Here is a 14,444-nt window from a genome sequence, read left to right on the forward strand (position 1 = left end):
GATTTCAGAAATCTGAGTGACAACCAAAAACTCCCATTCCTACTGGGAGAGGAGAGAAACTGTATAACACTGGCGGCACACCATGTTACAGCTTGCCATGAACAGAGGGACAACCAGTAAACTAAGAAAAGAATATATATAAACAATGCGAATGTATATTTATACACTCAGGGATATACCTGTTTATACACTGTATGAATAGAACTGCGTTTATGTGCTAAACCATAAATGTATTTTGATGCTTTGGCAACATAAGATGTAACTTATCATGCCAATAAAGCGATTTGAATTGTGAATTGTGAATTGGTGCACCTATCCTGCCAATGGATTTGCAGGATCTTGCGGAGACAGCGTTGGTGGTACCTCTCCAGTGCATGGAGTTGCCTGCTGTACATGGTCCATGTCTCTGAGGCATACAGGAAGGGCGGGTATCACTACTGCTTCAGTAGACCATGAGCTTGGTGGTCATCGAAGTACTGTAATCAGAAACCCTTCTGTTCACCTCTAACGGTTATTATCAATATCACTGGTCATCGTCTTTCACACACTGTAAATATTACACTGCCTCTACAACTACCTTTACCATAACTTGACAGCCTGCAGTTAACTCGGTGACACCACTGAACCTCCGACAGTTTGTTAAAAATGTCCAGCTTTTCCACCTTTGTGAACAAGGTCGAGACAAAGTGGGCGTAATTTTGACTTTGTACGCTAGTGTAGTCAACGGAGGTTAAAATGGGGAGCGATGCAAATAACAGGCTGTTGATTCAATTCGCCAGCATTCGCTTTGCAAAATCAAAATGACTGCCCCGGCGGCGGGTGTCTATAAATTTGCAAAAAACTGAAAAAATATCCCACGTGTAAAACGTTCCAGCGTGGCCACTCAGTGGTCTGGGGGTCCCGCGCAGGACGATCTCCAGCTTGCACACGGAAGAAACCACGCACGCGCGAAAATTTGAATGGGCCGCACGGCCGGTTAAAGGGACCGCGCACGGGGGAAAAAAATTAGAGGGAACATTGCTACAATAAACTCTTGTATTTCCAATGTGACAATGCCATGCTTTGTCTCTCCCATCTCTGTGCAGGTACATCGGTGATACAGCTGACCGCTAGTGACGCAGATGACCCCACGTATGGAAACAGTGCTCGAGTGGTGTACAGCATCCTGCAGGGACAGCCTTACTTTTCAGTGGAGGCGAGGACAGGTCGGCAATAACTTTCTCATCTTAACTTTCATGCCCGAAGGAGCTGTGGGCTGCTAAGCGAGTACTTGCTTTACCGGCGGATTTAAGATCTCTTAAAGTTAACACCCCCTCCCCGCCCCCCCCCCCCCTCCCCCCGGTTTCTTTGCTCCACCACCAACCATCTCCACAAACTCCTCTCCCCTGCCTCTTTTTATTATTCGTTTATGGGATGTGGGTGTCGCCGACAAGGTTACCTTGCTCATGCTAGGCAAGTTCCGCTCTCTATATGTGGCTGCACTCTGATCGTCACAGCTTCATGAAGTCTTTTTTTTATTTGTTCCCGGGATGTAGGCATCGCTGGCAAGGCCAGCATTTATTGCCCATCCCTAGTTGCCCTTGAGAAGGTGGTGGTGAGCCGCCTTCTTGAACCGCTGCAGTCCGTGTGGTGAAGGTGCTCCCACAGTGCTGTTAGGGAGGGAGTTCCAGGATTTTGACCCAGTGACGTTGAAGGAACGACCGATATATTTCCAAGTCAGGATGGTGTGTGACTTGGAGGGGAACTTGGAGGTGGTGGTGTTCCGATGCGCCTGCTGCCCTCGTCCTTCTAGGTGGAAGAGGTCGCGGGTTTGGGAGGTGCTGCCGAAGAAGCCTTGGCGAGTTGCTGCAGTGCATCTTGTAGATGGTACACACTGCAGCCATGGTGCGCCGGTGGTGGATGGAGTGAATGTTTAAGGTGGTGGATGGGGTGCCAATCAAGCGGGCTGCTTTGTCCTGGATGGTGTCGAGCTTCTTGAGTGTTGTTGGAGCTGCACTCATCCAGGCAAGTGGAGAGTATTCCATCACACATCACACTCCTGACTTGTGCCTTGTAGATGGTGGAAAGGCTTTGGGGAGTCAGGAGGTGAGACACTTGCCGCAGAATACCCAGCCTCTGACCTGCTCTTGTTGCCACAGTATTTATGTGGCTGGTCCAGTTAAGTTTCTGGTCAATGGTAACCCCCAGGATGTTGATAGTGGGGGATTCAGTGATGGTAATGCTGTTGAATGTCAAGGGGAGGTGGTTAGACGCTCGCTTGTTGGAGATAGTCATTGCCTGCTTCTTCAGGTACTGCAGCGCTGCCAGGCTCTTCCACCAGGGCGGCGGGGGGCAGGGATCCCGCCCGTGTGCCGAATGAGCCCTGCCGCAGGTCAAAGGGAACCAGGGTTACAGCGGGGTCAAAGCAGCAGGTGGAGGAAGTCCAGGCCTACAGCTACCCAAAACAACCAAAGAGAAATCTAGGCTCTCAATGTCGAATCCAGTGCAAGGATTCAAAATGTTTCAGCGAAGCAAATGCGAAACTTTTGACTTGCTAAGTCTTCTACCTTTACAATTTTTAGTTCTGAAACGGAGGGTTAGATTAAAAAGTCTAAATCCATCCCAAGAAACTAGCTGCGGGGCCTAATGAATATGACAGGGCAATTATGGAGCAGTTTGAATAAATGGCAGCATCAGTAAGCTATGAAGTGAGAAATATATTCAGTACACAAGTCAATCCAATGCATCCCTACCAGCAACGCAGCCGGCTGGCTTGTTCAATAATTTAATACGCTAGCACTAGGTGCTGCTTACATCCTAACCATTTTAATTTTAAATACTTCACCAAAAAAAATACAATTTATTAGATAGCCCAACTTTAAATCACAACTTTACTGCTAATAGTCACTGGCATGAATCAGTCATTCATGAAAGAAAGACTTATGAAATAATACTGAGTGGCCTGCGGGTGGTGATGTCCAGGGAGAGTATAAATATTCGGGCACGGGCCCAGCTTGCGCAGGACATTCTTAACAGGAACTAGTGAAGGACACAACTAGACCTCCATGTTGTAAAACAGTTGATTAAAGCTTTGTTTAACGCTTAGACCAAGAGCCTAGTAGTTTTCTTACATCAGTCACCTTGGTGGCGAGCCTCAGGGTTCGTCCCAGAGGAGCTTTGCCCTAAGGTAGGGGGTCCATATTTTCTAAAGCGAATCCGGGGACACACAAGGGTGGGAGCACAGCAAAGTAGCCAGGATGCGTTTCACAAAATCCGGAATGACGACTTTGGTGCTTCTACTAGTGGAATCTTCTTCTCTTCTTAGGCAGTCCCTGGGAACTGTGGATGACTTGCTTCCACATTAAAAATGAGTTCTCAGGTGACTGATGAGTCGAATGCGGGACCTACAGTCTCTGTCACAGGTGGGGCAGACGGTGGTTGAAGGGGCGGGTGGGTGGGGTGCTTGGGTTGACGTGCGCTGGTTGTGCTTGGCTTCCGCTTGCTCCCGGCGAAGAGACTCAAGGTGTTCGGCGCTTTCCCGGATGCTTCTCCTCCACTTTGTGCGGAATTGGGCCAGGGATTCCCAGGTGTCGGTGGGGATGTTACACTTTTTCAAGGAGGCTTTGAGGGTGTCCTTGAAGCATGGAATACGCGTAGAGACAACGCCATTCTCACTTTACACCGAATCTCCAATCTTGCGTGGGTTCTGGCAATGGTGCCGTACCGTCTGTACTCGTCTCCGAATACCCTCACTTTTAATTTCTCAATAATAAATCTGTTTCAATCAGACTGAGATTTTCCCTACAAGGTGTGAAACACCCTCAGTCTCAGGAGGTTTCAGAAACCCCCTTCCCAGTGGGAGAATTTAGAGCTTATTCATTAAACGAACACGATGCGCCATACTGATCTGCGGTAAAGTAAATCCACTCGCCCACCGACTCGCACCGCGCCCTCGGCTTCTCCCGCGCCTTTCAAAGGTTCCGCCCTCCGGCTAGTCACTACTGGCCGAGACACAGGGTCAAGTGACTCGATCCCCCCCCCCCGCAGAGCGCGGTGCGGCCCGCGCTATTGACGGGGCCTTTTCTCCGCCGTGCTGCCATTGTGAGAAGGCGGGGCCCGCCACCATCGCCTCCGTTCAACCAACTCCCGGAATCGGCTCCGTTCCTGAGCTCAAACCGGGCGGGAACGGGCCGACAGTCTCCCCCGCCCTCCCCCCACCGGGGGGTTTCTGTACATTCACGTTTTTTAAAAAAACAAAGACTCTGAACGAGTTTTCTGAGCCGAGGAGTCTTGCGGGGAACATTGTTTGCCTGGGGACACGGGACCTTGTCCGGAAAACGGGGGACGTGCGGTCAGCCTAGCCTACGGTAAAATTAATCTAGCCTTTGTGTAATATGTGTAGCTGCTAAACTCGGGCTTGGCTGAAACCGTTTCTAACAGTGCTGTTGGTGCCCCCTGCTGATTATTTCTCAAAATGCAGTTTGTGACAAATCGGTCTAATCTTCCCCACAGGTGTCATCAGGACGGCCTTATCGAACATGGACAGAGAGGTGAAGGACGGATACCAAGTAGTTGTGCAAGCCAAGGACATGGGTGGACAAATGGGAGGATTATCTGGGACAACAACTGTGAGCATCACACTCACAGATGTCAATGACAATCCTCCCAGATTCCCGCAAAGTGAGTACCTGTGTCGCAGCATCGATTGATTCAGTAGCTTATTGTTAAGAATTTTTACAGCACAGAAACAGTTTGTGCACCACACGAGCCTCCTCCCACCTTACTTCAACTCACCCTGTCAGCAGACCCTTCTATTCCTGTCTCCCTCACGTACTTCCCCTTTATAGCTCCTTCAGTGAATGACGTTAGCTAGCATTCAATCAGTTGTCACAGTCAGACTGGCAATCGCAATCTTCTCTCTGGCAATTCTTAAAGAAGAAAGAAAGGCTTTCATTTCTATAGCGCCTTTCACAACCTCAGGATGTCCCAAATCATTTTACAGCCAATGAAGTACTTTTTGAAGTGTAGTCACTGTTGTAATGTAGGAAACGCGGCAGCCAATTTGCACACAGCAAGCTCCCACAAACAGCAATGTGAGAATGACCAGATAATCTGCTTTTAGTGATGTTGATTGTGTTAGATCCGTGTATCTTAATGTTGTGTCCTTCAATAATCAGACAACAGACTGCAGGGAACGATTCAACAGGTGTTTACTGAATGAGGGTTACTCTAGAACTAACTGTACAGATCACTACTCAGGGTTTATATACAGGTGTGGTCACTGCCGGTACTACAGTATACAGGAGCTGTAAAAAGTAGTTCCCCCCTTAAAGATACATACATTACAATTCCTCCCCTTTTAGATTAACAGTACCATAACACTCATTTAACAATTAAATATCAAACTAATTACAATTAACACTTTTAACATGCAACATTAGCTGAAAATAGTCTATTTATATATTCAGTCTTTGGGGAGGCTTCCTGATCGGTAGTCGCGGGCCAAAACTGGTTGCCCTACATTGAAGCTCCTTGTTGGCTTCTCATGGATGTGCTGGAATTGCTTATTCTCAACATCTCTTCGTACGTTTGGTCTGAGCAAATCCAGGCGAGATCTTAACCTTCGGTTAAAGAACATCATGGCTGGGGCCTGGTTGGTGACTGCATGTGTCGCATTCCGGTAGGCGAACAGGAAATTGTCCACCTTGTGCTGCAGCGGAATGTTGTCATTGTACATAGCCTTCTAAAGGTTTGTACGAACCTCTCAGCCAATCCATTTGTGGCTGGATGATACGGGGCGGATGTGTAATGCCTTACCCCATTCCTTTTCATAAATCTTCGAAACTCTTCGGACACAAACTGTGGTCCGTTATCAGAGCAAATCTGCTCTGGCAAGCCGTTCCTGGCAAAAATGGTCTGTAGGACTGCAATAGTTTTCTCCATGGTGGTGGAGGACATTTTGATCGCCTCAGGCCATTTCGAGTGCGCATCCACGGCTATTAAAAACATTGAGTCCATGAATGGACCAGCAAAATCAATATGCACCCATTGCCATGGAGATGAGGGCCACTCCCATGGGTGTAGAGGGGCATGTGGTGGTGCATTTTGGACCTTCTGGCATCCTGAGCAGCTCTTTGTCAGGTCCTCGATTTGCTGATCGATCCCCGGCCACCACACATAAGCCCTAGCAAGGCTTTTCATTTTCACCGCTCCCAGATGACCTTCGTGAAGCTCATTGAGCACTCTCTCCCTTAACTTGGGTGGAATTACCACTCGGGATCCACACATCAAGGTCCCCTGGCATACTGACAGCTGTTCTCTTCTGGATGAGAATGCTGGCAACAGTGAGTCGCCATGTGCTGGCCATCCCTTCACCGTCAAATCATATACCCGAGACAGTGTCGGGTCATTTCGGGTCTCCTTCTCTATACCAGCGTTAGTTACTGGCAAGCATTCAATTATAGTCGAATGAAATATTTCGACAGGATCCACTGCTGGTGCTTCCTCTGCAGTAGGCAGTGGCAGGCGTGATAGCCCATCAGCATTTCCATGCTGTTTCGTGCCCTTATACTCAATTTCATATTGGTGCGCCCCTAGAAAAAGGGACCATCTTTGTAGTCGTTGTGCAGTCATCACCAGAACGCCCTTCTTTGGATTAAAGATGGAGACAAGTGGTTGGTGGTCAGTCAGCAAGGTGAACTTCTGCCCGTGCAGATAGTGATTGAACTTTTTCACTCCCCACACTAGGCTGAGGGCCTCCCTGTCAATCTGGGCGTAGTTACGCTCGGCTGAGGTTAGTGATCGTGACGCAAAGGCTATTGGCCTCTCTGAGCCATCTGAGAATTTGTGCAACAGCACCGCTCCAATACCGTAGGGTGACGCATCACATGCCAACCGAATTGGTAATGCCGGGTTGTAATGGGCAATACCTCTTTCGATGTGATTAGTGTTTTGCTCTTCTGGAAAGCTCATCTACATTCGTCACTCCACTTCCATGGCACCCCAGTTTGCAGTAGGGTGTTCAGTGGGTGTAGTATTGTAGACAAATTTGGCAAGAACTTATGGTAGTAGTTTACCAGCCCGAGGAACGACCTCAGTTGTGACACATTTTCCGGTGCTGGAGCCTTGACTGCTGCCTCAATCTTCTCTGGGGACTTATGTAACCCCTCTTTATCGATAACGTGGCCACAATACGAGATCTGTTTTCTAAAAAACGCGCATTTGGGGCAGTTAGCTCGGAGTCCATATTCCTGCAATCTAGTGAGCACCTGCTCCAGGTTGGCAAGGTGATCACTGTCATTTTCGCCCGTGACCAGGATGTCGTCCAAATAACACTGGGTCCCTGGGATCGCTTGCAGGACTTGTTCCATTGCCCTCTGCCAAATAGCCGGAGCTGATGCTACCCCGAATACCAGCCGGTTGTATTGGTAGAGACCTTTATGGGTGTTGATTGTGAGGTGTTTTTTTGATGCTTCTTCTACCTCCATTTGCAGATACGCCTGGGCCAGATCAATCTTAGTGAAGCATTTCCTTCCAGATAGCGAGGTGAAAATATCTTCAATCCGCGGAAGTGGATATTGTACAGTGTGAAGGATCGGGTTCACTGTTACCTTAAAGTCCCCACAGATGCGAACCTTCCTTGGTTCCCCAGGCGTGCTGCTCAACGACTTTTTCATCACAGGGACGATGGGTGTAGCCCACTCGCTCCAGTCTACCTTGGACAGTACACCTGAATGTTCCAGACTCTCCAGCTCTGCTTCGACGGCTGGGCAGATCGCAGCCTTAAAAAATTTTGGGCTTGCGTTTTCTTCAATTTTAATCATCGCTGTCATGCCTTTTAGTGTTCCGAGTCCTTGCTGGAACACTTCTTTCGCGTCAGTTAGGATCTTTGACAGTCACCCAGGTGTGATGTCGTCATCCTTTTTGTCAGCCACAGTCAGTGCCTGTATGGAATGCCAATCTAGCTGTATCTTCCGGATCCATTCACGTCCTAGTAGTGGTGGTCCTCCATCTGGCAATACATATAGGTCCATTTTTGGTGTTTCCTTGCCGTTATATATAACGTTCACCCTTATTTTTCCTTTGGGGTAGACTTTTTGCCCCGTGTACGTCTTCAAGACAATCTTTGTACCTCTCAAGGGTATATGTGAGAATAGCCGCTTGTAGTCCCTTCGGTTTATGACTGTTAGGGCTGATCCTGTGTCCAATTCCATTTTCACTTGGACTCCTGCTATCTTGAGCGTGACCCAGATATCACAGAAATCACAGAAACCTCACAGTACAGATAGAGGCCATTTCGGCCCATCGAGCCTGCACCGACACATATCCCACCCGATCCCCGTAACCCCTACACCAACACATATCCCACCCTATCCCTGTAACCCCACGTATTTAATCCCCCTAACACTAAGGGTCAATTTTTATCATGGCCAATCAACCTAACCCCGCACATCTTTGGACTGTGGGAGGAAACCGGAGCACCCGGAGAAAACCCACGCAAACACGGGGAGAATGTGCAAACTCCACACAGACAGTCACCCGAGGCCGGATTCGAACCCGGGTCCCTGGCGCTGTGAGGCAACAGTGCTAACCACTATGCCACCGTGCTGCCCTAGTTTGGTGATCCTCTGTTTTGATCACATTATGTAGTTTCAGACAACCCAGCTCCTTGCTTCCGGAGTCTGTATCACTCTGCTGTTCGTCTGAAATACTCTCCGTCACCTTACGTACCTTCTTGTACTTCTCCTGTGGAGATTTCTTGCTGCTGGTTTTCTTTGCCGACCTGCAGACTCTTGCTATGTGTCCTACTTTTCCACACTGTCTGCACACTTTGTCCTTGAACCAGCAATCATTGTGGTCGTGTGTTGTTCTGCCGCAGCGATAGCACTTCACTGTTCCGTATGACATTTCATTTGTGCCATATTCTTGCGGCCTCCGTTGTATCTCTGCAGCGCCCCGTGCTGCTGCTTCATGTGATACTGCAATGCTGAAAGCCTTGTCCAGCGTAAGATCCTTTTCTGATAGAAGCCGTTTCTGGGTTCCTTCACTTTGAAGTCCACACACAAACTTGTCCCTTAAAGTATCTGCTAGTCCCGTTCCAAACTGGCAGTGTTCCGATAGCTTGCGCAGTTCCGTTAAATACTCAGCATTACTTTCATCTTTATGCTGGTTCCTTTTGTGAAACTTAAATCTTTCTGCTATCAGCAGTGGTGTGGGGTTTAAGTGGTCCTGTAGGATTGACACTATGTTTTCAAAATCCTTTTCTACTGGCTTCTCTGGGGTTACTAGGTTTCATAGTAAGCCATACGTTTTTGCACCCATTGAATTCAACAATACCAGCGCTTTCTTGTCATCTGGCACTTCATTCGCCTTGCAGTATACTTCTATGCGTTCGACATATGTCGTCCAATCTTCGACTTCATTGTCGAACGCTGTGATACTGCCACTCTTCGGCATTTTTGGGTGTGGTTAGACTGGCTTAAAATGGCATCTCCCGCGCTTTCCTTTCTTCCCCGCTGCGGCTTAAAATAGCGTCTCCCGCGCTTTCCTTTCTTCCCCGCTGCGGCTTAAAATGGCGTCTCCCGCGCTGCTGCCAACGCCGCTCTCGGCGGTCCTCGTGGCAAATGGCGATGCCCTATGGGTTTCGTGTGCTGCTCCTGCGCTGCTGCCAACGCCGCTCTCTGCGGTCCTCATGGCAATGGCAGCACCTCGCGTTTTCCTGCGCGCCTCTCTCCCCCGTTGATGCTGCTCGGCCCTTGAACACCGGCTGCGCTCTGCGCGTTTTCTTGCGCGCCTCTCTCCCCCGTTTACGCTGCTCGGCCCTTGAACACCAGCTGCGCTCTGCTCTCTCTCGCCTCTCTCCCCCGTTGACGCTGCTCGGCCCTTGAACACCGGCTGCGCTCTGCTCTCTCTCGTCTCTCGCCCCCGTTGACACCGCTCGGTCCTGAACATCGGCTGCACCCTGTGCGCTCTGCCCTCTCTCTCTCCCCCGTCGACGCTGCTCGGCCTTTTTCTGTGCCGCCCGGCCGGGCTCTAGCCCGTCGCTGTCCGGGAAGGGTCTGCGCAGTACCTGTTGCCAGCCCGTTTCGCTGGACTACCGTGACTGGAAAGCCAAGCCTGGCCCTCGACAGCCTCCCCTGCGATACTCAAATCTCCGCTGGATGACTGGGCAGTTGCCCGTGGTCGACGCCCGTGCTTCTGGACTCGACCTCCTTCCATTGTTCTCCAGGAGCGAATCCCTGGGAGGTGATGCAGAGTTGCAGGTAGGTTCGAATCTGCTCGTCGCCAATGTTAGATCCGTGTATCTTAATGTTGTGTCCTTCAATAATCAGACAACAGACTGCAGGGAACGATTCAGGTGTTTACTGAATGAGGGTTACTCTAGAACTAACTGTACAGATCACTACTCAGGGTTTATATACAGGTGTGGTCACTGCTGGTACTACAGTATACAGGAGCTGTAAAAAGTAGTTCTCCCCTTAAAGGTACATACATTACAGATTGAGTGATAAGTATTGGCCCCAGGAATAACTCCCCCTGCTCTTCTTCGAAATAGTGGCCGTGGGAACTTTTAAGTCCACCCAAGAGAGCAGACGGGGGCCTCGGTTTAACGTCTCATCCGAAAGACGGCACCTCCGACAGTGCGGCACTCCCTCAGCACTGGAGGATCAGCCTAGATTTTTGTGCTCAAGTTTCAATGGAGTGGGACTATGAACCCACAACCTTCTGACTCAGAGACAAGAGTGATACTAACTAAGCCACACAGCACCCTTCCTGCTGTCATTCTTCCATTCACATCAGTACACAGTCTCACCATCTCAGCTTAGGTGATCCATCACCTCTGGAGAATATTGAGCTTCAGCAATTGGCACATATGTTCTGTCCATCATAGTCCTCAACAGAACAAGCTATTTACTGAATATAAACCACTTCTCACTAACGCAGTTCAAAAGCGTCTTGGAATCCAGAGCTTAGAAAACAAACTAGAATATGGCAGTAGAAAGTACATTTTTGTAGAATCATTTGCTTTCTGTTCATAATTACAACTTAAGACTGAAGATCAGTGATTGCTCCAGGAAGGGCGAACTTATCTTGATACAGAGTTCGAATTGATTGGTTCATTCAATCAAAGAGCAGAGAGTGTATGTTGGCCAATTGATCATATATATAGTTTGTTTAATTGATCGATTGCTTGATTGAATGGCAGACGTGACTTGTTTTGCATCTCCACAGACAGGTTGGCGCGCTACTCTGTAGAAAATGCGTGAATTTTATCCAGGCCCGCGTCCACATAATATATTTAAATCATGGGCCCAGAAATTCAGGTAGGGGGCTTCCCGTGGGTGCAAGCCCCCGACCTGCACTTACCTAGCGCGCCGGCCGTTGAGCTGTGGGCCCGCGTGGGATTCCGATCCTGGGCCTCCTCCAACTGCCGGCGCGCAGTGCTTGCGTATCCCAGGGGCGCAGTTAGTTCGAAGCGTCCCCTGGGATCACGTGGGCCATGGAGAGCCAATCGTAGCAGGGAATGCCCATTCATAAATTTGACAGGAAGAGCTGTCAAAACTATAAATACAAATCAGCCCCAAAACATCACTAAAACTTCAAATATATTTTTTTTTATCACATTTTTAAAATAACTATAAATTACATAAAATAACTATTTTAAACAATAATTTAAATTTTTGAAAAAATTAATTACAGTTTCTAACGGGGCTAAAAATAAACTTACCTTTCTTTAAATATTTAAAAACAATAAACCTGTGGAAAAAATGTTTTAATTTTACTTAATTCACCACTTACCTTGTTAAAAGCAGGCCTTGAGACTGCTTTTTAAAAGCGTAGCTCCTGGAGATTTACCCTCCCGGAGAAACCTGCAAAAAAAACAGAAGTTCGATGCGTACGCGCTGCCTCCCCGGCGCACGCGTTCGACCTGTGAACCCTTTCCTTTAAGGGAACGGAAGTTCCGGTTTCCCGCGCATGCGCAGTGCATGCACAAAAACCGGCACTTCCGTTGGCCCTACGCGTGAGTACCCAGCGCGTACTCACCCATGGGGACCCGAATTTCTGGCCCATCGTAATAGGTTAACGGTCAGAGTTTGTATTAGGATGGAACTCTTCCCAAACTCTGGTACGTGGTCAGATGTACAGCCCCGTTCTTTCTCTGCTTTAATGCGCTTTACAGCCAATGAAGCACTTTTTGAAGTGTAGTCACTGTCATAATGTGGGAAACGCAGCAGCCAATTTGCGCACAGCAAGCTCCCACAAACGGCAATGTGATAATGACCAGATAATCTGTATGTAGTGATGTTGATTGAGGGATAAATATTGGCCAGGACACTGGGGAGAACGCCCCTGTTCTTCTTCGGAATAGTGGCCATGGGACCTTTTACATCCACCTGAGAGAGCAAACGGGGCCTCGGTTTAACGTCTCATCCGAAAGACGGCACCTCTGACAGTGCAGCGCTCCCTCAGGACTGCACTGGAGTGTCAGCCTAGATTTTTGTGCTCAAGTCTCTTGGAGTGGGAATATGAACCAACTGAATCTGCTATTTTGAAACTAACCTTCTTTCTATCTGTTCTACGACGTTTTGCTCCAATAAAGGCGTTATTTAAAGACAAGTTCTTGTTGCTCAGGTGGATGTTAAAAATTCCATGGCATTATTCAAAGTAGATCGACATTCCTTCCTCAATTAATACGATTAAAAACAGATTAACTGGTCCCATGGTTGTAGAATGACTGCTGTATTTGTACACAAAACAACATCAAAGAGTAATGGTGTTAATTAGGAAGGCAAATGGAATGTTGGCCTTTATTGCAAGGGGGATGGAGTATAAAAGTAGGGAAGTCCTGCTACAGCTGTACAGGGTATTGGTGAGACCACACCTGGAGTACTGCGTACAGTTTTGGTCTCCTTATTTAAGGAGGGATATACCTGCATTGGAGGCAGTTCAGAGAAGGTTCATGAGGTTAATTCCTGGGATGAAGGGGTTGTCTTATGAAGAAAGGTTGAGCGGGTTGGGCCTATACTCATTAGAGTTTAGAAGCACGAGAGGTGATTTTATTGAAATATATAAGATTCTGAAGGGGCTCAACAGGGTAGATGCAGGGAGGATGTTTCCCCTCGTGGGGGAATCTAGAACTAGGGGACATAGTTTCAGTATAAAGGGTCGCCCATTTAAAACGGAGATGAGGAGGAATTTCTTCTCTCAGAGGGTCGTAAATCTGTGGAATTCTCTACCCCAGAGAGCTGTGGAGGCGGAGTCATTGAATATATTTAAGGCTGAGATTGACAGATATTTGAGCTACAGGGGAGTCCAGGGTTATGGGGAGCGGGCGGGAAAGTGGAGTTGAGGCCAAGATCAGATCAGCCATGATCTTATTGAATGGCGGAGCAGGCTCGAGGGGCCGAATGGCCGACTCCTGCTCCTAATTCTTATGTTCTTATGTGTAAAGCACTTTCAGACTTCAACATGGAAGCTGATATGCGACACAAGTAATACTTCATTCAACATATATCAGACTATATATATTTCTTCTGAAGTCAGTCTTACAAAGGTTATTTGATCCATTACCAATTTATTCACACAGATTTTATGTGTTTCTTCTGAAAGCAATCTTGCAAAGATTAATTGATGCATGACCGATTTATTCAGTGGATGTACGCTTGCATGCAATGGGGCTGAAAATGCATTTAATGAATTGGCCTCAACTGCCTTCTGTGGTAGAGAATTCCACAGGTTCACCACTCTCTGGGTGAAGAAATTCCTCCTCATCTCTGTCCTAAATGGCTTACCCCTTATCTTTAGACTGTGACCCCTGGTTCTGGACTCCCCGCCATCGGGAACATCCTTCCTGCATCTAGTCTGTCTAGTCCTGTTAGAATTTTATAAGTTTCAATGAGATACTTTTACCATTGGCCAATTTCTTTAGGCTTTACCTTAATATTTAGTTGGAAATGAATATATAAGTGTAAGCCTTGAGTCTGTGTGCAATATCCACCATTCTGAAATGAGACTACATTAAATCCAGTGGGCAAATTGCTGCCAGTAGGGTATATTTTATTCGTTCACGGGATCTGGGCGGCGCTGGCAAGGCCAGCATTTATTGCCCATCCCTAGTTGCCCTTGAGAAGGTGGCGGTGAGCCGCCTTCTTGAACCGCTGCAGTCCGAGGGGTGAAGGTACTCCCACAGCGCTGTTAGGGAGGGAATTATCAAGGTGCGTAATTGTGTTATGTGCATGCAACACCATTGACGTAAGGAAACTACTAGGCACTTGGTCTAAGCGTTAAACAAAGCTTTAATCAACTGTTTTACAACATGGAGGTCTAGTTGTGTCCTTCACTAGTTCCTGTTAAGAATGTCCTGCGGAAGCTGGGCCCGTGCCCGAGTATTTATACTCTCCCTGGACAGCGCCACCCGCAGGCCACTCAGTTGATTCATGTCAGCCATCACAATGAAACGCTAC

At 48.1% G+C, this 14,444-nt stretch overlaps 1 protein-coding gene across 1 annotated transcript in view; it reads left to right on the forward strand.

Moving 5' to 3' along the window:
- Positions 1-14,444, forward strand: part of LOC147117879 (cadherin-20-like) — a 249,612-nt gene that overhangs the window by 143,199 nt on the left and 91,969 nt on the right. The window contains exons 4-5 of the mRNA XM_085989260.1: positions 1,086-1,205; positions 4,492-4,659. Coding sequence (XP_085845386.1) covers positions 1,086-1,205; positions 4,492-4,659 — 288 coding nt within the window. The remainder of the gene's footprint in view (positions 1-1,085; positions 1,206-4,491; positions 4,660-14,444) is intronic.

Source organism: Somniosus microcephalus, chromosome 5 (genome assembly GCF_052327205.1).
Source record: "Somniosus microcephalus isolate GS21.2 chromosome 5, FLI_Smic_1.0, whole genome shotgun sequence".
NCBI classification, from domain to species: Eukaryota; Metazoa; Chordata; class Chondrichthyes; order Squaliformes; family Somniosidae; genus Somniosus; species Somniosus microcephalus.